General features: G+C 31.2%; 1 protein-coding gene and 1 long non-coding RNA gene across 2 annotated transcripts; both read left to right on the forward strand.

Moving 5' to 3' along the window:
- The first annotated feature begins 89 nt into the window (after window positions 1-89).
- LOC134711998 (cilia- and flagella-associated protein 36-like) lies at window positions 90-21,452 on the forward strand. The gene is made up of 8 exons (XM_063573076.1): window positions 90-297; window positions 9,313-9,377; window positions 9,968-10,078; window positions 11,875-12,080; window positions 12,629-12,764; window positions 13,202-13,390; window positions 14,505-14,630; window positions 16,430-21,452. Exons 1-8 carry the CDS (start codon window positions 198-200, stop codon window positions 16,706-16,708), a joined length of 1,212 nt encoding a protein of 403 aa, XP_063429146.1. The 5' UTR covers window positions 90-197; the 3' UTR covers window positions 16,709-21,452.
- On the forward strand, window positions 1,088-3,739 carry LOC134709599 (uncharacterized). The gene is made up of 3 exons (XR_010105995.1): window positions 1,088-1,614; window positions 2,362-2,430; window positions 3,193-3,739. It is a non-coding gene; the product is annotated as an uncharacterized LOC134709599 (long non-coding RNA).
- Window positions 21,453-22,389: the final 937 nt, after the last annotated feature.

A 22,389-nucleotide genomic window follows, 5' to 3' on the forward strand; every position in this document is an offset into this window, starting at 1 on the left:
TGATTGATGCATATTCTATATAAAAATTCTGTTGTTTTTGTATAAACATTTAAATAATAAACATGATGATTATTCTAACAAATTTCTTTATAACATTTCTTTCCAGAACAAAATAATCTGTAAGAAGTGTTCACAACACCGCTTAGATTCTCGGGTAACTACGCGAGACTTCCTTGTTGACAAGCACTCTTTCCAAAATGGCTAGGTCAGACTGGGTTTACGATGAACTTCTTACATTTCTTGGCAATCCATTATTTCAGGTTCCAGTTTTAACCTTCATGGAAGCAAATTGTATAAGTATGTATTTTTTCAGACAGTCACCATAGTTATAGAAATATAAACAAAGTTTTCTCAAGTAATTACGTTACTCTGTTCATTTTCATTTGTGAACTTGTGTCACCAGTTGTGTTATGATAAATCAAATGAACGAAAAACCAACAAAGAGACACAAAAATAAAATGAAATTTCCAGTTCCGAGATTACTCTGACGTCTAACGGCTGTTTTGCCAGAAAAGCTGGGGCCTTGGGACGTCAGAGCTCGTTCTAGTCCGAGATTACTCTGACGTCCAACGCTGTTATGCCAGACAAGCTGGGGTAGTGGGACGTCAGAGCTTGTCCCGTATCAAAAAGTGGATATTTGCCCACCCAAAATGGATGCGCTACTTCATCGCTTCTGGAGCCGACTGAGGGCCTTGGAATTATATAAATCGGGCATCAATCTCTTCATTTTTCATTTATCTTTTCATATATGTAAGTTTCACCTACCTGCCAACCTTTATTTTTCTATATTTTAACAGTTTTTACAGAGACCCGTCGGTTTATGCATTTTGACTTTATGCATTATGGTCATTTGCATAAATCACCAATGTTTTCTCGTGGTCACGTGATAATCTTTGAAAATTAAAGGCAAAATGTGGAAATCAATGGGTCTCTGTGAAAACTGTCTAATTATGAGAAAATAAAGGTTGGCAGGTAGGTGAAACTTACATAAATGGAGAGATAAATGAAAAATTAACAGATTGATGCCCGATTTATATAATTCCAAGGCTGTCAGTCGGCACCAGAAATGACGAATCAGCACATCTGGGACAATACCCCTAATGCGCCTTGAAATGAGGAACACAAAAGTCACGTGTAAACAAAAAATCTCTGTGTAGTGATATTTGACACATTTCTATGATAAACAAATAACTGAGCTGAACCATTAGTGTTAATTTAGAAAATAAGGGAACACAGAATAAATGTGTAAAAACCATGGAGCTATGAAATGTGTTCAAAGTATTAAAATTTCAAAGAACTTATTGTGTTAAAATTGGGATTTTTTACCATGAGGAGCGACATCGCAAAAGGATACTCGGGGTTTGCTAAATTACGGAAAAATGAATCACACTTCGTACCCCGAAAATTTAACCACATATGTAAAAATGTCTCAGCTTCGAAACAAGCCATCATACATATACAAGTTTACGATATGGCCTGAGCAACAGAAGAAAACGTTACCATTACGGCCTATGGAATAACAATTGCGCATATTGCCCCATCTTGTGAGCTAGGATCCAGAGATGTCTTAAGCTAATTTCACCTTGTACACCACAGAAAATTGTTAAAATGATGGTTAGTAGTTTTTTATTTATACCTAGTTATCATAAATGATTTCAGATAAATATTATTGATAAAGAACAGCAAAAATTCAATAAAATTTTCACTTTTAAATGCATTACTGGCACGGGGCTGAACACTTTTTTTAGGCACAGTCCTAACTTTGTTTACCCCCGAGAGATCCGAAATGAATTGTTTATTCAATTGAAAAAGGCAAGAAAAAACTTACATGTAATATAAATAAATTGTAAGTAAACATGACACAATATAGTCTTTGTTATGCAATTATCACTCTGGTCTACAGGAATAGCTTATAATCAAGGGAGATAACACACTTCACACGAGTAAAGTGAGATACATCATACATGTGCTTTTATCCAATGATTTGACCCTGGTCAGTAGATATCATATGCAAATAAACAGAAAAAAAACATGTACATGTATTAAGAAAATCACGAATTACTATTGTTAATGCACACGAGCAAAACACAAGATATTGTCATTTCTCAGTGAAAAAGGGGGAGGGTCAAACCTTCTTGAACACAATATTGCTATTCAACTACATGTATTAAGCTAGTTAGCTACTACTCATTGCTTCTAATATAAACAGTTTAAATGAAGGTGGCTAAGCCACAAGGGAGAAGCATTTTTCTTTCTTTGTGATAACATTTTCAAGAATTAGATTTTTCTCTCTCAATAATACTTATGTATTTAAATTAAATGATAACACAGTTTGAGTTAATTTTTTTTGTCTTATTTCAGTTCCAGACATATCATTACTTTTAAATATGAGATGACAAACTAAAGGTTTTAAAAAGTCCTGAATAACTGGTAAGCATTTTGATTTATTAGGTAAGCTCTAAATTATTAATTTATGGTATTTGTGCAAATGAAATTACAGTCGGTATGTTAAAAATATGCTTATATGAAAACTGTTGCTATGGTCTTGCTATTAAATGAAAAGGCTTGGTTACTGGTCTTTTCGACTCAACATTTCGAGTTAAATCTTGCGTCAACTGATTCTCATGTAACACTGCAAACTCTAATTAGCACTATTTTGATCTGTCATTATTTAATGACGCCATAATACGTGTGATGTCACAATGTTTCCTTTAATACCTCATGTGGATTTCTCACTGATAAAGGGTTTTCACTGAAATACATGTAAAAAGCCTAATTTCTCAAATAGAATTATGTGAATGGACAAGTTTTGAAAATTTGCACTTCATTGCACTCTAATTACATGATAAGAATGACTTTCCCAGTAGTTTTGAGGGGTTTCCACAGTATTATATACCAGATGTCCACTAGTAAGAATAGTTATTTTGCTGGGTTTTTTTTTATGAAATCTACATTTTTGCATAATTTCTCTGTCAAAATGCACTTTAAGACACAAGAAAATGTTATAGAATGCTTTAATAGGGTCTGTGTATTGTTATTTAAGGTTATCATCAGAAGTTTTGTCCTTGTTTTGACTAGTAAAGGTATACTGGAAGAAATTAATTATACATGCACGTTGTATTAAAAAAAAATGAATATAGCGATAAAAGTGTCATTGCCATATAGTGCTGAAATGACTTTATTTTTTTTCAGAAATGGACAAAAATACACAGATTTATTCAGAATGTCATACCGATGAAGATCACCTAAAAATATTTGGAAAAATCAGAACTATGGATTTCAATATGGGACAATACCCCTAATGCGCCTTGAAATGAGGAACACAAAAGTCACGTGTAAACAAAAAATCTCTGTGTAGTGATATTTGACACATTTCTATGATAAACAAATAACTGAGCTGAACCATTAGTGTTAATTTAGAAAATAAGGGAACACAGAATAAATGTGTAAAAACCATGGAGCTATGAAATGTGTTCAAAGTATTAAAATTTCAAAGAACTTATTGTGTTAAAATTGGGATTTTTTACCATGAGGAGCGACATCGCAAAAGGATACTCGGGGTTTGCTAAATTACGGAAAAATGAATCACACTTCGTACCCCGAAAATTTAACCACATATGTAAAAATGTCTCAGCTTCGAAACAAGCCATCATACATATACAAGTTTACGATATGGCCTGAGCAACAGAAGAAAACGTTACCATTACGGCCTATGGAATAACAATTGCGCATATTGCCCCATCTAATTTGGGTGGGCAAATATCCACTTTTTGATATGGGACGAGCTCTGACGTCCCACGGCCCCAGCTTGTCTGGCAAAACAGCCGTTGGACGTCAGAGTAATCTCAGACTACTTATCTCTATTCCCTGCTGACCTGGCCGCTTGAACTTTTGACCTCATACAACACTCACTTTCCATTTGTGGCGTCGGACATTGTCAGATATATTGTTCATTTGTTGTTTTATGACATCAAAATTTTACTGTAACCTGTGTGATATCCAGTAATGGCGGACAAATAGTGATAAGGTGTATGGCAATGCCCCCATGTAGCTAGTCAGAGGTTACTCTGATGACCAAAGCTGTTTTGCCGACAAGCTGAAGCAGGGATGCTTGTCCCATGTAAAAAATGGATATTTTGCCCTTCCTATATAGATGCGCCATTTTGTTAATTCTGGAGCCAGGTAGGTAGGTAAAACTCACATAAATAGAGAGGTAAATGAAGTAAGAACACATTCAGGTCCAATTTATATTGATCTAATGCTTTCAGTCAGCTCCAGCAGTTACGGACGGGCAAATATCCACTTTTTGATATTGGATGAGCTCTGATGCCCCATGATTCCAGCTTGTCTGGCAAGACAGCTGTTAGACGTCACAGTAATCTCATACTACCATGGAACCAGTTGGGCCTTGGTTGTTTCCCCACATTTTATAAAGTTTTGACCTGTTATAGAAGTTTTTTGCTTAACAATTAAGTTCTATAATAACTCGTTTAAAACTCAGCAACATGCAACTTATATTGTCATGTAAAATAAAACATTAAGCAATTTTCAAATATTTATATAGATATAGGAAGATGTGGTGTGAGTGCCAATGAGACTTGTGACTCTCCATCCAAATGACAATTTAAAAATGTAAACCATTATAGGTCAATGTACGGCCTTCAACACGGATCCTTGGCTCACACCAAACAACAAGCTATAAAGGGCCCCAAAATTACTAGTGTCAGGCAGTGATCTGGAAGGTTTTTTTCACTATGGGCCCAGGGCCCCTCAAAAATAAATTCAATGGGCCATGTTGTCAAATGAGTGGGCCATTCGAATAGACGTGTTTACACTTGTATGCAAATTTGTCCGCCATTACGTAAAATCACACAGGTTCCCGTAAACTTTGACATCATAATTTAAAATATTTGATGTCACAATTTAAAAGTGATTGTTGCTTGACGTCAAAAGGTGATTCGGAGTCGATCTAAGGTCATTTGGAGGCAAGATACAGCTAAATACCAAAAGTGTAAATACGTTTATTGACTTCTGTAAAAAAATAAAAAGTATCATTATTTTCTCATGTTTTGGAAAAGAGGTGTTGGTACAAGTTTACCTTTATGATTTTAAATAATATTGTTCCTGTGATTCTGTAATTTCAATGAATAAACAATAACTTCTTCCAAAACGGACAATATTAAAGATAAACCTTTATTTACAATGTTTACACTGTTACTGTTGCCTTGGCTTGTTCATGTTCATGTTCTTTTTAACATTAAATTTGGGTCTTCGTCGATTTCATACTCATTCTAGACGTTCCGTTTTAGAGGACATTCAGGAACGTCCTCTGCACTTCTTGTGTTATTATTAATACCTCATCAAGATGACAAGAATAACAGTAGAGAGTACCATTAATTGATAGAACAAAACAATAATTCGCAGAAGTCATGTTTACAAAATGTCAAAACGAGCCGAAGACCAAAAAATGACAAGGACAGTTAAGCGCGTTTTATGGAGACAAAAACCATATTCATAAAAAGGCTTCAGGGGTTTTCAAACGAAATAATAGCAAGCTAAACTAAATTAAAAGATTATTATTAGAGTTAAATCTCGTCTGTAATAGCCAAATTCACAAATGTAAAGTTGTTTATAAAAAATTATATCATGAATGATGGTTAATTGCGTTTTTTGGGTTATCAGTTAAACCGCATGGTTCTAATATTCTATAGGAAAACACCCGAGACGTTAAACCGCATGGTTCTATTACCATAGGAAAACACCCGAGACATCCTAAAATATATAGGTGCTCCTATGATTGGAGGAACATTATACAGTTGTGTACACACACATGGCGGCACGGAACACGATCGGAAAACTATTTGACGATATCTAAACGTTTCGAAACGATGTGAAAAATATCGTGCGCCACGTGGGCGCTTACATTTGTCACTCTATGCGCCATTTCTGGTGAATATGCGCTATAGGCGCAGGGCGCACGTCCTTCCCTAGTCCGACGTCAGAGTAATCTCGGACTAGTCCTTCCCGATCACTGGTCAGGGTTCTTGCTAAGGCGAGTCCATGAGTCCTGGACTCATCAAAATCTGTCTTGACTCACCATTTTCAAAACTGGTGAGTCCATAGATGGATCAAGATTGTAAAATTTTGTATAAACTGAACACAGTTAAACACAAATATCATTTTATAGCAAAAGTTTAAAAAGTAATCTGAATTTAATGTCATTTCATTGCTCTGTTAGGCCATGGAGGATAAAATATTACATTATATTGCAATAAAATAGATTATTCTTGCTGTTGGACTCACCATGGCCAAAAATGACGAGTCCCTGGACTCGCCTTCAAAAATCCTTAGTGAGAACCCTGAGTGTAAAACCATTCAAACGGGAAAACCAACGGTATATAGTTCATTAAACCAATTTATGTTTTGTTTGAGCTGTCATTATAGATGGTTCAAGTTAACTTTATCCATGTAGGTGTAATACCACCAAATCATGGTACGTCACATCCGGTTGCATACGAAAGTAGGTCTAAAAAAATATTCCCTTGAATTTGACCGTTGTAGGTAATTAATCCTACATTTTATTGCAGTAAAACTATTTCTGTGTCATAAACATATGTCTTGGGTATTTCAAAACACCATTATTTTTTATTTGTGATTTCTATAGAAAATTTTGTAATCTTGAGGTTACATGGTGACTAAATCTTGTACACAGATAGAATAAGGGGAGAACTTTGATTGGTTAACTTCCAATGATGGTTATTTTCTTATATGCAATGAAATGTTATGTGAAACTTTTTCTATAGAACTGGACAGGATAAAACTTTACTCATGCCAAGTATTTCTTTATTTGAAACAAAGATAAATTCTGCACAATTTTTTGAAAAGTGCAAATTTAACAAAGACTAATAGGGGAAAATCAATGGTGGTATTACACCTGTAGACAGTCTGATGTCACCAGGCCAACTGTAATATTTTTCTGTCTATTCTAACATCAAAAATGTGGTGCACACTAAATAACCAGTGTAGCGTGTTATTTTTAAATGTGTACCACATTTTTATGTTATTTCGAAAAGACAGAAAAAATATTACAGTCATTTCTTAAATGTTATATATTTCCATGTATATGCCATGTTTCAATTTATAAGTTAAAGTTGCTCAACTATGGGACTATTACACTAATATAATTATACTATGTCAAAGCTTAGCTGTTAAATATATATATCTTTTTAATGAGAAATACTTAATTTCATGAACATGATAACAGAGAAGTTTTTTTTATTGAATTTTAATTAATATACACATGTAACAACTTTCTTTTCCCCTTTGATATAGATAAAAAAAATATTATTGCCAGATATTTAATTGTTTTTTTCTGGCAAGAGGATTCACATGATTGTGCAACTAGATATGATAAAATTTAACAAATTAGTTACTTTATTCATGTTAATTGTATTCCCTGCAGGTATAAATTAAACAATATGAAAAAATAAGATACATATATATATGTATTACATAATTACAGTAAAAACCAAACATTGTAGTGCTGTGAGTGAACAAGCACTTCTCTTTCAAATCGCACCACTTCTCCCTCTCAATTTCAAAAAGAGAAGTCACTTCTCCCTATGATTCTGAAGTAGTGTGAGCCCTGTCTTCAATGCAGCGATAAAATCCTGCACCTGGAGGCATGCTTCAGCTGGCCCCTTATCAAAAAGGAATACTAGTTCAGTGATAATGGACGTCATACTAAACTTTGAAATATATAATGAAACTAAAATTAAAAGTCATACAAGACTAACAAAAGCCAGAAGCTCCTGACTTGGGACAGGTGCAAAAATGCAGTGGGGTTAAACATGTTTTTTGAGATCTCAATTCTCCCCCATACCTTTAGCCAATGTAGAAATAACAAACACACAACAATATGCATGTTTAAAATATCAATTGTCACTTTTTTTTCAACATTTGCATTATACATGTACTATCAAAATTACTAACAACATTGAACTTAGTTTATTATCATATATACTGTACTTTCAAAGTTGTAATTTGAAGTCAATATTTGAACAGTGAATTTATACATTTGTATCATTTTTAAATCAAAATTACGGTTAAGACTGTACTTCATTTATTTAAAATTTCAGTTCTAAAGTGATATGGAGGTATATTCTGTACTTGAAACATGTGATTTTAATATTTCCAAAAATTCATTGATGAACAAATGAACTCAATAAGCAAATTTAAAATTCAAAAATGTGTTCGAACAGTTTTTTTCCATGGTGAAGCAAGTGTTTTCAGATCTTCCATGTACTGCTTTATCCAAATCAGACATTTGATTCAATTTGCTGATCCATGCAGACCCGTCTTCTCTTTTCAAAAATATAAAGTTGCCAATGATTAAATTTAAATTTGAATGTATATTTATGAACAACTGGACTTTCTATGGAAATGTATATACATGTACATGTAATCTGACTAACTAATGTGAAAATATACAGGTAGTTATTACATGTCTGACTTATATCAGATTTTGCATTTGTACCAGGAATTTTTACTGAAAACTATTTTGAGTTAATACGTCAAACATATAATTAAATAAATTGAAAATAGCTCCAACAGATATAAAATGTCAGACTTTTATGTTTTCCACTGACATAAAATGCAAATATCAAGTTTATTACATAATAAAAGTAGCAAATTTATACAATAGCTATTATATTAATACAATTGAATTAATATAACTATCCAGACACAATCATTAATGAATCTAATCCGGTAATTCTGTTGTAAAAGTATTGATTTTAGAGACAAATAATTATATAAGCTTTGGTATGGACTCGGTACACAAAATCATACTTATTAATATTAAGTCATGAATTATTATAGCTATAAAATTGAGAATGGAAATGGTGAATATGTCAAAGAGACGACAACCCGACAATAGAAAAAAACAACAGCAGATGCCAGATGTCTACACAAAATCTGCTAGCCATAAGATATTGATAGTGCAGATACATTGAAAATTATTTATCTGATTTTGTGTATAAGAAGACAATGTTTATTCCCATTGTAATTTGAAAAACTACATATAAAGTCAACATTGTAAGGTAGAAAAAAAAATTAAAGATGTGGTATAATTGCCAAATGAGACAGCTCTCCACCAGAGACCAAATGACATAAAAGTTAACAAATATTTGTCACTGTATGCCTTCATCAATGAGTAAAACACTAGGCACATCAAAGGGCATGAGTAAATGTAACATTACCTAATTGTATGTGTTAACACTTTACTTAACCAGAAATTGTATTTTTCTTCAGTTTTTGACCCCAGTATAGAAGACTGTAAGGAGTACAGAGAACAGCATACATCATATCATGATTTGGTAAGATTTATATCAGTACAATGAAACCTGTCAAGTATACAATCAGAAACTCTGGCATTTCTAAAGATTGTATTTTGTGTAATTGGTTTAAACATTTTCACTGTATTATTAGTGTAAATGAAGTAAATTATGAAAATGATATTTACATTGACTGAAAGGATAGTGGTAGAAAGATGAGGAAAAATTATCAATACTTGTAGTGGTCAAGGGCAATTTATTCAATTGAAGAAATTTGAAAGATTAAACTTTTTTTCTTCGAATCAGTGGGAGTTTTACGATAGCACAGTCAGCAAAAATGACTGTTCTTTTTATATGGAAGATGTCTTGCATTTTTCAATGATAAGAAATAAGACATCTTTAATTAATTTAAACACAGGATATCAGAATATACATCTGAATGAAAGATTTTTGTTTGCACCAAAAAACACATTACAGTCTCCCATTGTATTTTGTGTTTTATAAAATATGTGCCAGATAATTTATTTATTCATAGATATAGTATATCCATGTAAACAAGCTTAATTGGTTATGATATTGGTATTTGTTTGAAAGAAATTATTATTTAAAGAAAATATCTATTTGATTTTCAGATAAACACATTGTTAGATGGCTTTAGAAAAGATTCCAAACTGTCTCATGAAGATATCATCAATGCATTTAAAGAAATGAATGCCAAAGATGATCTTAAAGAAATATTTCAGGTATGTAATGTTTATAAACCTTAAAGTTTGGATAAGTAAGCTAGCACTTTTCTCATCACTTTGGGTCTTTCAATTGTTGATCATGTTGATAGGGGGAATAAGACAATGACATAAGTCAATATTGTCCAAATCATAACATGCATAAGTAAAACTCCTTAAAAGTAGTTATTGACTTAGCTTGTAGATCTCAATGTTAGGTATTGTTCTGCTTATCATATTTAATGTTTGCATTTTCACTACATGTATATCTACTATAGTTTTTGCAATAACACAAAAAGTTGACAAACATTGTCATTTGGAAGACTGTGACATGTATGTCCATGATTTATCTGTAAGAGCTTCTGTATCAATTAAGAGATAATTAAAAATGTAACAACAAAATATAAATTTTATAGCCAACCCTATTGAACCTTTCTATAGATTCACCTGCAAGTTACCTGTCCATTTAAACTTTTGGCAGTTCTATTGTCCCATCTAACAAATACAACAGGTATTGTTCTCTGTATAGTTTATTCACTCAGACCTTTAAATTTCTTCTAAGAGAAATATATCACTCATTGATTAATCTACCTCAGTAGAAAATTTATCTGCTAAATTGATAGAAATTACATGTTTCACATAAAAAAAAATGCCTGTGATTTCGTGTTTATTAAACATTTATAATATTTTTTTCAATATGTTCAAAATAAATAATAACTTAATCATAAACAGTTTGTTTTTAAAATAAAAAGTATTGTTCATATGAAAATTTGCATTTTTTAGTTTTTGTTTAGTTATAGAATACTTTTAAAGTCATAAGAAACCTCAAATCAAAAAAAAATAATGCATATTTTTTTTATAACTCAATGGATAGTTTTCATTGTAAAACTTATGCACATATACTTTTTTCTGAAGAAAATTCTTTAATTTATTCATGTTTAGAAGAAGTTTACTTTATTTGAATTGCTTCCTTCCAGCAAGCAATTCCCCCGATATATTTTCCGTATGCAAGGTGACCTCAGTGTGACCCATCTCGTAAAAATCCGGTGACCACAATACGCATGGATATCCTTAAAATAAACTATTATCTGAATTTACATGTTAAACACGTGCTCAATTTCCATGCTTTTTGTTTATTTTTCGTCAATTGTTGACAAACAGGTGACAATCGTTAAACTTCGGCTTCAAAACACGAACTTTAATTACCTGCCATATTTTCACAACAACACTGACCGATTGAAAAAAAAAATTGACGATTATACGAAATTTACACGAAAAAAATGATAAATTCGAGCACAAAAGACTAAGTTTATGATGTTTGTATTCATTGGCTTAAGAATTGGAAGAACGTTATTTTTCACCGGTCACTCGTTTCTTATGACTTTAAGAAGGCCTTCATATGTAAACATCAACATTTTTAGTTTTTTTTTAATCAATTTGTTTTTGGAAATAGGATTAATGTTAAATTTTTTTAGCAATCAACTTTTATTAATGTTTGAATCAGTGTTTACATTCAACAGATTGAAAATATAATACATTCAAACTCATATACAGTTTTTTATAAATAGTACACATGTTATTTCCATCTAATTTAGCAGATAAATTTTTTACTCAGGTAAATTAATCAATGAGTGATATATTTCTCTTAGAAGAAATTTAAAGGTCCTGGTGAATAAACTATACAGAGAACAATACCTGTTGTATTTGTTAGATGGGAAAATAGAACTTACAAAAGTTTAAATGGACAGGTAACTTGCAGGTGAATCTATAGAAAGGTTCAATAGGGTTTGCTATAAGATAATATTATTTTTTTTAAGGTGATATTTGAAATGGTTTTAGCTATGGATGATTTTAGTATGTTTGTAAGAATAATGACTTTAAAAAATATTGAGCTCCAAGAGCAGGTATTAAGAATGATGGCTAAAACTACAGGCAGTATCCCAGACAGTTTTACAACTGCTCCTCCAAAAAAAGCAAAAACTGCAGAAGAGGCAGAGGAAGAACTCCTGGCTAAAGTAATGGAGTAAGTAACATTCAGGGTTTTCTTGTCAAAAGTTTAAGCAATGTTTTTTAACACTGAAAAAGGTTCAGAGTAAAAATTAAGAACTGTGAACTTAAAAAATTATAATGAAGTGCAGTACAACCCCTCAAACACTCATAGACTTGTATAATGTAAGGTAGGTATGTCTGAAATTCAATTAACATTATTTTATGAAATATAATGATACTGCAATCAACACTTCTATAAAAATATGGTTTGTCCTTTTTCTTAATCTGAGAGATGCATGCACTTGAATAGCTATAATATGGATGAGAGGATGTCACTGAATTTTCTGTGAAGTGTACATGGGAAGAAATGAATAGAAAAAAAGGCAGGGAAAATGGAATCATCTATCCAAAAGATATAATTCAAAGGTGTTAATTTGAATAAAATTGAGAATAGAAATGGGGAATATGTCAAAGAGACAACAACCTGACCATAGAACAGACAATATCAGAAGGTCATCAATAAGTGTTCAATGTTTTAATCTTTGTAAAAATAACTTATGACCTTCTTCATTTTTCATACAGGCAGTCAAAAAAAGAATATGAAATGGAAGAAAAGAAGAGAAAAACTATGGAAAAAGAGGAATTAGCAAATGTTATGGTATTAGAACAGAACAGATTACAAAATGAAAAAGCAAAAGAACATAAAAAATATGAACAGGTAAAGTATTTCTTTTATTTATTTAGGTAAAACAAAACAAAATTGGGTAGCCATCATGTACATTACTTTCTGTATCTGTATATGAATAAAATATTCTCAAAGTGAATGATTAAAAAAAGCCTTGGACCACTTACTTATAATGATAGTCAATAAGATGAGTAAGGAGGAAATAATTTGCCTATTTACTAAATATTCAGGAGGCAATTTATTTTAAAGGGAGAGTGAAATATATTGAGAGGCTCCATATAACATCCTGAATGTCCTCAGATCCAGCACACTTAAATGTTACAACAGAAGAATTCAATTGAACATGGATGTAAAGGACCCAGCCATTTGATATAATCTATATTCAGATAGTGATGTTTTAGATATTTAGTGATCATCTTCCATTCATCATAATTAGAGTCTTTGAATGTTAAATCAACCTTGTTTTTCAGGCAATTCAAGATTTATCTCAGGGATCAACACCAACCAAACCTGTCCAAGATAAATTGATTGCCTTAAGTATATCTCAACCAAAACCACAGGCGGCACAGCCAACTCAACCACAACAACCTGTGGCACAACCTGTAACTAGCAAGCCACCACCAGCAAAACCAGTAAAGCAAACCGACTTGAAAGCAGCGGTAAGAATTATGTACATTTTTAACACAAATGACAAATATGAGGTATGAACATTACTTGCCATATGTTTCTGAACTTTTTTAAAGAATCTTCTCTGCTGAAACTGTTGAAATAAACCTAAAAAAATATATTTCAGTGTTTTTTTTCCAGATTATGGTTTTTACAGTCAGAATGTTCCTTTCCACGAAAGACCATCTGTATTTTATTCAAAGCTTTGGTTTTTTTAAATGTTTGTATAAATGAAGATAGACTCCTTTTATTTTTGTATAAATCGTCTATCAAAATAATAAGATTTTAATAAAAAAAAAAAAAATGAAGATCGGGATAAAAACTCAAAGTAAATTACAGGTAAATATATGCAATCGTTTGCAAAAGGTATCCCATGTCAAGTTCAAATGTAGATCACACCATGGTGAATTTAATGTCATTTGTTCTTGATATGTTTTTAAATTTGTGAGTTCTTGTCATTTTAATGCAATTTCATAGACAGACAAGACCAGACAGTATTTTAGTTGAGTCTCACCTCTTATAAAATATTTACATAATATTACAACTTCACATATAAAACAAGAGACACTATAAAAAGAGTTTATATAAGAGATTATAAAAAAGTATATAAGTTTACATATATATATATGACTTGTTATGTTCTTATTTTATAAATATAGATTCTACAACTGCAGCGAGTGTTATACCATATTTATCCACTCGTGACAGTTAAATTTGAAAATTTAAAACGTTAGGCTTGCATTAGCATTTTAAATATTTAAAATTTAAATGTCGAGAGTGAATAAATATCGTTTTACACGAGATTTGGTGGTGGAATCTGTTTCTCTAATGATGTTCTAAAATTATGCAGGCAAACTTATTCCTTCTTTTCAAATGATTTGCAAAAAGATGTGTTCTTTCTATGTGACATCATCAGACATGGTGGCCTTTTTTCATGCCGTCACAATTGGAATTTCAGAGAACAGCAAGAAATTTTCACGTCATAATCAGATTTTAACCAATAAAGTACCGAGATCAAACAAATCACACATTGATTAAAAATTTTTTATACAATGGGTGCGGAAAGTGATAAATTGACGAGGAATTAGAGAATTCTTGTTATTTCAGCCATCAGTGATTGTAACACCTAGTAGAGATAATGTGTCTAGTTCAGAAGCTGCTGCTAACTGGTTAGCACAAGCTAAAACAGATATACCATCTAGTTCCAATGCTGCTAACTTAAATGCAGCTCATGTAAGTTTAACTGTGCATTTGGAAATAAGTATCCATTTTGTGTTAAAAGTGTTTTCACATAAAAAGGTGTCGGTGAAAATTGTTTGTCATTCTCAATGTTTTTTTATTTAACAATTCACAATTTCACTAATTTTCATGTTGTAATGATCCTACCCTCTTTTTTTAGCTCACCGGGCCAGAAGGGCCAAGTGAGCTTTTCTCATCACTTGGCGTCCGTCGTCTGTCGTTAACTTTTACAAAAATCTTCTTCTCTGAAACTACTGGGCCAAATTAAACCAAACTTGGTCACAATCATCATTGATGTATCTAGTTTAAAATTTGTGTTTTTTTACCCAGCCAACCAACCAAGATGGCCGCCATGGCTAAAAATAGAACATAGGGGTAAAATGCAGTTTTTGGCTTATAACTCAAAAACCAAAGCATTTAGAGCAAATCTGACATGGGGTAAAATTGTTTATCAGGTCAAGATCTATCTGACCTGAAATTTTCAGATGAATCAGACAACCCATTGTTGGGTTGCTGCCCCTAAATTGTTAATTTTTAGGAAATTTTACTGTTTTTGGTTATTATCTTGAACATTATTATAGATGTAGATAAACTGTAAATAGCAATAATGTTCAGCAAAGTAAGATTTACAAATAATTCAACATGACCAAAATGGTCAGTTGACCCCATTAGGAGCTATTGCCCTTTATAGTCAATTTTTAACCATTTTTCATAAATCTAAGTTAACTTTTACAAAAATCTTCTCCTCTGAAACTACTGGGCCAAATTTTACCAAATATAGCCAGAATCATTATTAGGCTATCTAGTTTAAAATTTGCGTTGTGACCGGGCAAACCAACCAAGATGGCTGCTACGGTTTAAAATAGAACATAGGGGTAAAATGCAGTTTTTGGCTTATGATTCAAAAACCAAAGCCTTTAGAGCAAATCTGGCATGGATAAAATTGTTTATCTGGTCAAGATCTATCTGCCCTGTAATTTTTAGATGAATCGGACAACTCGTTGTTAGGTTGCTGCCCCTAAATTGGTAATTTTAAGGAAATTTTGCTGTTTTGGGTTATTATCTTGAATATTATTATAGATAGAGATAAACTGTAAACAGCAATAATGTACAGCAATTTAAGACTCAAAAATAAGTCAAAATGACCAAAATGGTCAATTGACCCCCTAAGAAGTTATTGTCAATTATAATCATGATAATCAATTTTTAACAATTTTCATAAAATTTGTAAATTTTTACTCACTGAAACTACACGGACAAGTTCATTATAGGTAGAGATAATTGTAAGCAGCAAGAATGTTCAGTAAAGTAAGATGTACAAACACATCACAATCACCTAAACACAATTTTGTCATGAACTGTCTGCTTCCTTTGTTCACATATACCAAGGTGAGCGACACAGGCTCTTTAGAGCCTCTAGTTTAAATATTCAAAAGGATTTATCAGTCACAAAAGAAAAGAAGTAATCTGAAATGGTAATCATTGTAAATATTAAGCGGTTCAGTTTTAAATAAAAAAAGGACATCTAGCTGTCTAGTAGTATAACTTAAAAATTAATATCCCCTTCTTATAAAATACAGTTATATGGTAGTTTGAGTCAATTATATAAAAAAAAAATGATATCCTCTTAAATGTAGTAATATTGAAGTTCAACTAAAAAAATTAATAGGGGATTTTCACTTCCATATTCATGTAGTTATATGGTATTTTAACTATTTTGATCAAATATTATGTGCTTCAATCACAATTGGTGCATATATTTTAGAATTAAAGCGACTTTTTATATCTTTTAGGCTGCTTTATCTAAACTTAGTCCTGATGAATTAAAGCAAAGACAAGAATATTTAAAACAACAAAGAGACAAACTGGTTGCAATGAAAAAGAAAGAAAGAGAAAAACAGCTTTTAGCTGCAGAGCAAACACAACCACAAAGACCTGTATCAGCAAGAAATGCTAGGTCAGCGTTAAAAGGGGATCAACCGAAGAAAGTAGATCCAGAAGAGGAGAAAAAATTAGCAATGAGAAAAGCCATAGCTAATAGACTAAAATCAGAACTTTTAGGAAATAATTGATGCTTGTTTTCTGAACCATTTAAAATGGTTATTAATGTTGTGGTATAATTATATGTAATATTCTGTTTGTGAAGTGCTGTTCCATCTTGTAACCGTCCAATAGGTAAATGTACTTTTAAGTTTATATACTTTTGTGAAATACAATTATTTGAATGAATTGAAACCTAGATTATACCATATATATGAAATCTCTTACATTGAAATTTAGTGTCATTAGACTAACTTTCACTGTTCACTGTATAAGTTAAGCTGAGTTCTGTGGAAAAGGGGGTTATATTTGAAGCCTATAGGTTATTAAATTGGACAACATGGCATGAGGAAAACAACCAAAGTCTTGAAAATTTGAAACCTATATGTGAAAAAATAACATAGAGCACAATCCTCATCCAAAAAAAAGATATTTACAAAGAAAGAGTATGTTGAATTTTCTATTTACTTGCAAAAAGTATTTCAGTGATAGTTGTGCTCCATGTTGATTTAGCAAACATATTCCTGAAGTTTACTTACTTTAGCTAATTTCCTTTAATACAAATTGTGTATATGGATAATTTACATAGAAGAAAAACCCTAAAATAAACCTTATCAAGTAGAATGTTACTTGTAAAATTAAACTCAGGTACCTATATTCACTCCTCAATATCAGTTTGGTCTGACAGTAAGAGAAAAGTGTATGCATGGTGAAATAAGACACAAAAATATATTTGTATTGTTCATCACTTCAATTCCAAAAATTAAATACTCAAATCATGAAAGGCAATTGTTTGAAATGCTATGCAAAACTTGTATACAAAGAATAAAGATTTGGTATTTAATTAGTTCTTGTGCTCATATTTAAATAGAATTTCACTGATTTTTTTTTATATAAAAGATGATAACAGTATTTAAAATGAACTGTTTATCACTTTTATGTATATTTGCCTAATTGAGATGACATGGTTCTTTTTGTGCAGCTTGTATCTTTTGTTTTCATTTTCAACTTTGGTATAAGATGTTCAAAAAGTAGTTCCTTCTATTTAGATAAGTTACAGAAAAGTCTAACAATGAGTGTTGCATAAAACTATGTATTGTGAGATAATGAAATGCTATTACTAATAATTCCACAATTGTAAAATACAATAGACAAACTATAACTAATTTTATATTAGTTTTATTTTGGACACCAATATAAAAGAGAATGTTTTATGAATGGTATTTTCAAGTTATGAGATGGTGTTACAATTAACATTCCAGTTGTGTTCTTAATTATTTTAATCTTATTTTCCCGTCATTTATATATTCTTTTCATTTGAATGCTCTATATATCTATATATATTAAGCTACTTATTAAGTAAATCATATCACACATTTATTTTTTTGAATTGCCATAAATCATGTGATTATATATGTATTATTTTTATACTTTTGTGACGAGTAGTATGTTTAGTTGTTAAGTGCTATTAATCAAACTTTTGTGTAATTTCTATATGTCTATATTTAATCATGTGCCCAATATTATGGTTGTTAATCATATAGATGCTCCTTAAATATACCTACACAAATTTAAGTTTTAAAGATGGTGAGTTATTAAGAAATATTCTATATCTTTTGATCATGAACTGTAAATCTCTAAGTTTGTTTATATGCTGGTATATATTGTGAAAAAGAAATCAATTGTACCTAACAGGCTATTATTTGAACTTGGAATTATTTTTAATTATGGAATTTGCATAATTTCTTGTGCTGGAATTTTTTAATAAATTTCATGTTTATTTGGTAAAAAAATGTATTATAATGTTTTGAGTGGATCATAACACTTTCCATACAATGTATTTTGGTTAGATAGTGTTGTGTGCAGCACAGTACATTCTATTGAAAATGTACTATCTTCTTTGTAAAGGAAAGTATTGTGTGCAGCACAGAACATTTGAGTACAGAATAAACATGGAATTTATTAAAAATTTCCAGCACAAGAAATTATGCAAATTCCATAATTAAAACTAATTCCAAATAATAGCCTGTTAACTGTAAAATTCTCTTTACAAAACAGTTTGTCTTACAACTAATTTGTAACAGCTTTTTTGATTGGAATCATTTTCATAATTTTCCTGCCGGATTGCTCTGTACATTGGAAAGGATGTCTTAATGTTAAAATTCATTTAAAAGACTTGGTTTAGTTATTACATTTCAATAGGATTTAACAAGATATATTTTTGACTTGGACACATCAATAATAGATTTTAGTGTCTAAAATATCTGTTTTCAATTTAAAATTGTAAAATCAATGATTGATATTGTAAAAAAAAAAAGGCAATACAATCATTCCTTAATTAGAAACAGCAAGAAAAGAAAAGTATCATACCTGTGATTGTTTTTTAAGAATTCTATTAATTTAAAACAGTGGATAGCATATATGGGTCATGTAAAAATGATTAATATAAAAAATCATATCAACTACATGTGCAATATAAACATTTTCTGGAATAAATGCAATACCTCAATTTTCAAGAAAAATTGAGCGGGAGTGTATCATGAAGTTAATTTTTTTCTTATTTTTGACAGTAGCATTACTGTATTATTGTAACATGATTAATTACTGTACAAGTAGTATCTATATTTCATAACCTGTTTCTTGGTGCTACTGGAATCTTTGTGCAGTTTTAATTTTGTCTTCTTTTGTGAAATTAAGGTTGAGACACTACTGTATGTAATTATTGACCTATGTGGATTGTACAAGTTCTGCTAAAGATACCTAAATTTAAATACACCACTATTGTTTAGTTTCTTCTCATTGCTAAATTAAGGTATTTTGTTTTTCTAGTTGAATATTTCTCAAAGGAATTTGTTTCTTGTTTAAATTTTTATCCAGTCATCAGATAGCATTTCCTAAACCAGTGAAATTTAAGTAAATATTTTAGTTAAAATATTCATCCATTCATTATAAAATTAGCATTTCCTAAACTAGTAAAATGAATCTCTAGAAAATTTTCTAACGATTAATTTCAGTTTCTAAAAGGACAAATACGGCTATTGTTTTGGATGGAAGCGTTCTAGGTGAAGGCAAATATTTGCCGTTCCCATAAATAAACACACTTTTGAATTGACGTAAAAGAACGGAGAAAACTGAATTAGTGACATGCTTTAAAATTGAGAAAGGAAATGGTGAATATGTCAAAGCGACAACCACCCGACCATAGAGCAAACAACAGCCAAAGGCAACCAATGGGTCTTCAATGTAGCGAGAATTCCCGCACCCGTAGGTATCCTTCAGCTGGCCCCTAAAATATGCATAATAGTACAATTTAAGTTTTTACAATAATGTATTTAGATAGTTGTGGGTGAATTGAAATGATAATTTACTTATAATGTCTTATATGTTTTTAAAAAATCAGCTTATACCACATTTAGCATGGTTTGATAAAGTTTTCTTGTTGTGATGAATTTTGTTTTAGTAAGCATGTATCTTCAAGTAAAATGGTTATATTCTAACTTCCTCGTTCTATGACTTCAGGTATCTCATTCATAAAAAAGCATGACATGGGAGTACGATTAGAGCAGCCCAAACAATATATTCATTTTTTACCGCGGGTGTGTACTCAAAGTGTTTGAAGGACGTCATATCGGAAATAAAGATCTTTTTTTGGTGTTAAAATATATAGGCATAGATTTTTACAAACAAATGTGATGCCTTACCAATAACAATATTGTGGCATTATATTTTCAAGTCGGTGAATCCTTAAATTTGTTAGTTTCGTCCATTCATTCTGCCCATATCAGGTTAAAGTTTTTTCGTTTAAGGTTGGTTAAAGTTTAGTTTAGGGTATTTATTGGTCACATCAGTGCAACTACATAATGAATTGATTTGTCTAATTTGTACAGTTGATTCATTATTATTTTGAGATACATGTACCAATTTTTGTTGGAATATGTAAACCATTAATTTTAATGTGCAACCAAGTACAATTTTTTATAGGCTTCTTTGCATACTTAACAAATCCAGGAAAACACATTTTTCCTCAGGCTCAACCCATGAAAATTGATGTTTGTTAAAATACACAAATCAACAGTATACCAAATAAGGGTTTTGACCAAGATTTCACAGTTGCATTGGGTCCTTTTCTCATTTGCTAAAAGTAAAAGGTTGAACACATATGATCTCAATCAATGTTGAAGATGAACATACATGAGTGATGTGGCTCACATTTTGATCCTTTTTGTATGGTCAGCTTTTGTGATAGTCAATTTCTGAATTGCTATACATGTGTATATTTTTATAGACTTTGTATCTGATGTCAGTGTATTGATTGCAATATCCTTTGTCAGTTTGATATTGATATTTAACTTTCCCTTGCCAGCCTTAAAATTTATATTTTAAGTCCTAATCATTATGCAGGAGACATTTCTATGTATCTATTTCTTTAATATATTTGTTTTGTTATAATCATGATTTGCTTTGTTATAATCATGATTGTTCATCATAATCATGATTGTGCTTCATTGCAATCATGATCATGCTTTGTTATAATCATGATCATTGTGCTTTGTACTTATCTAACAATGTCAGCAATGTTTATATTTATTATTGATTTTGTTAGATACTCACCAAATGATTCCGTCCTTAGCGATTATCTACTTAGAGAAATACACATATCAATTGTTTTCTTTCTTTGTTATGTAACACCATTGTTTTTTTATGTGAGGATTTTACACAGATGTTGAAATGCTTTTACAACCAATAAATTTGTAAATAAATGAAGAAGTGCTATTATGATATCAGTTTCTTTTAGCCATTTCATAACAAAACCTAAGTTCACATATAATAGTACAAGATAGAAAAGTAATGTAAAGGTAGATTATTTATTAGGTAGATAAATTTATTTGGTATGCAGTTGTTTTAGCATTGGCTTGTCTCATTTACATAAAAGGTTATTTTGTCCTGCATCCTTAGTTATGTAAAAATGAAAAATTACGGTATGATAGCCATTGAGACAACTCCCCACAAACCAACTATAGGTCACGATACAGCCTTTAACACTGAGCAAAACCCATACTGCATCATAAGTTCTAAAAGGCCCTGAAAGACAAATCCGAAGGAGAAACCTAATGGCCAGATTTATGTACAAAAACATGAGATACAAAAAAAAAAAAATTGAGAATGGAAATGGGGAATGTATCAAAGAGACAACAACCAGACCATAGAAAAAACAACAGCAGAAGGTCACCAACAGGTCATCAATGTAACGAGAAATTCCGGCACCCGGAGGTGTCCTTCAGCTGGCACCTCAACAAATATATACTAGTTCAGTGATAATGAACGCTTTACTAATTTTCAAATTGTACACAAGAAACTAAAATTAAAATAATGCAAGACTGACAAAGACCAGAGGTTCCTGACTTGGGACAGGTGCAAAAATGCGGCGGGTTAAACATGTTTATGAGATCTCAACCCTCCTCCTATACCTCTACGCCAATGTAGAAAAGTAAAAGCATAACAAAACATACATTTAAAATTCTATTCAAGAGAAGACTGAGTCTGATGTCAGAAGATGTAACCAAAGAAAATAAACAAAATGACAATTATACATAAATAACAACAGACTACTAGCAGTTAACTGACATGCCAGCTCCAGACTTCAATTAAACTGATTGAAAGATTATGATTTCATCATATGAATATCAGGCACAATCCTTCCCGTTAGGGGTTT

The sequence above is a fragment of the Mytilus trossulus genome, chromosome 3, assembly GCF_036588685.1.
Source record: "Mytilus trossulus isolate FHL-02 chromosome 3, PNRI_Mtr1.1.1.hap1, whole genome shotgun sequence".
Classification (NCBI taxonomy): Eukaryota; Metazoa; Mollusca; class Bivalvia; order Mytilida; family Mytilidae; genus Mytilus; species Mytilus trossulus.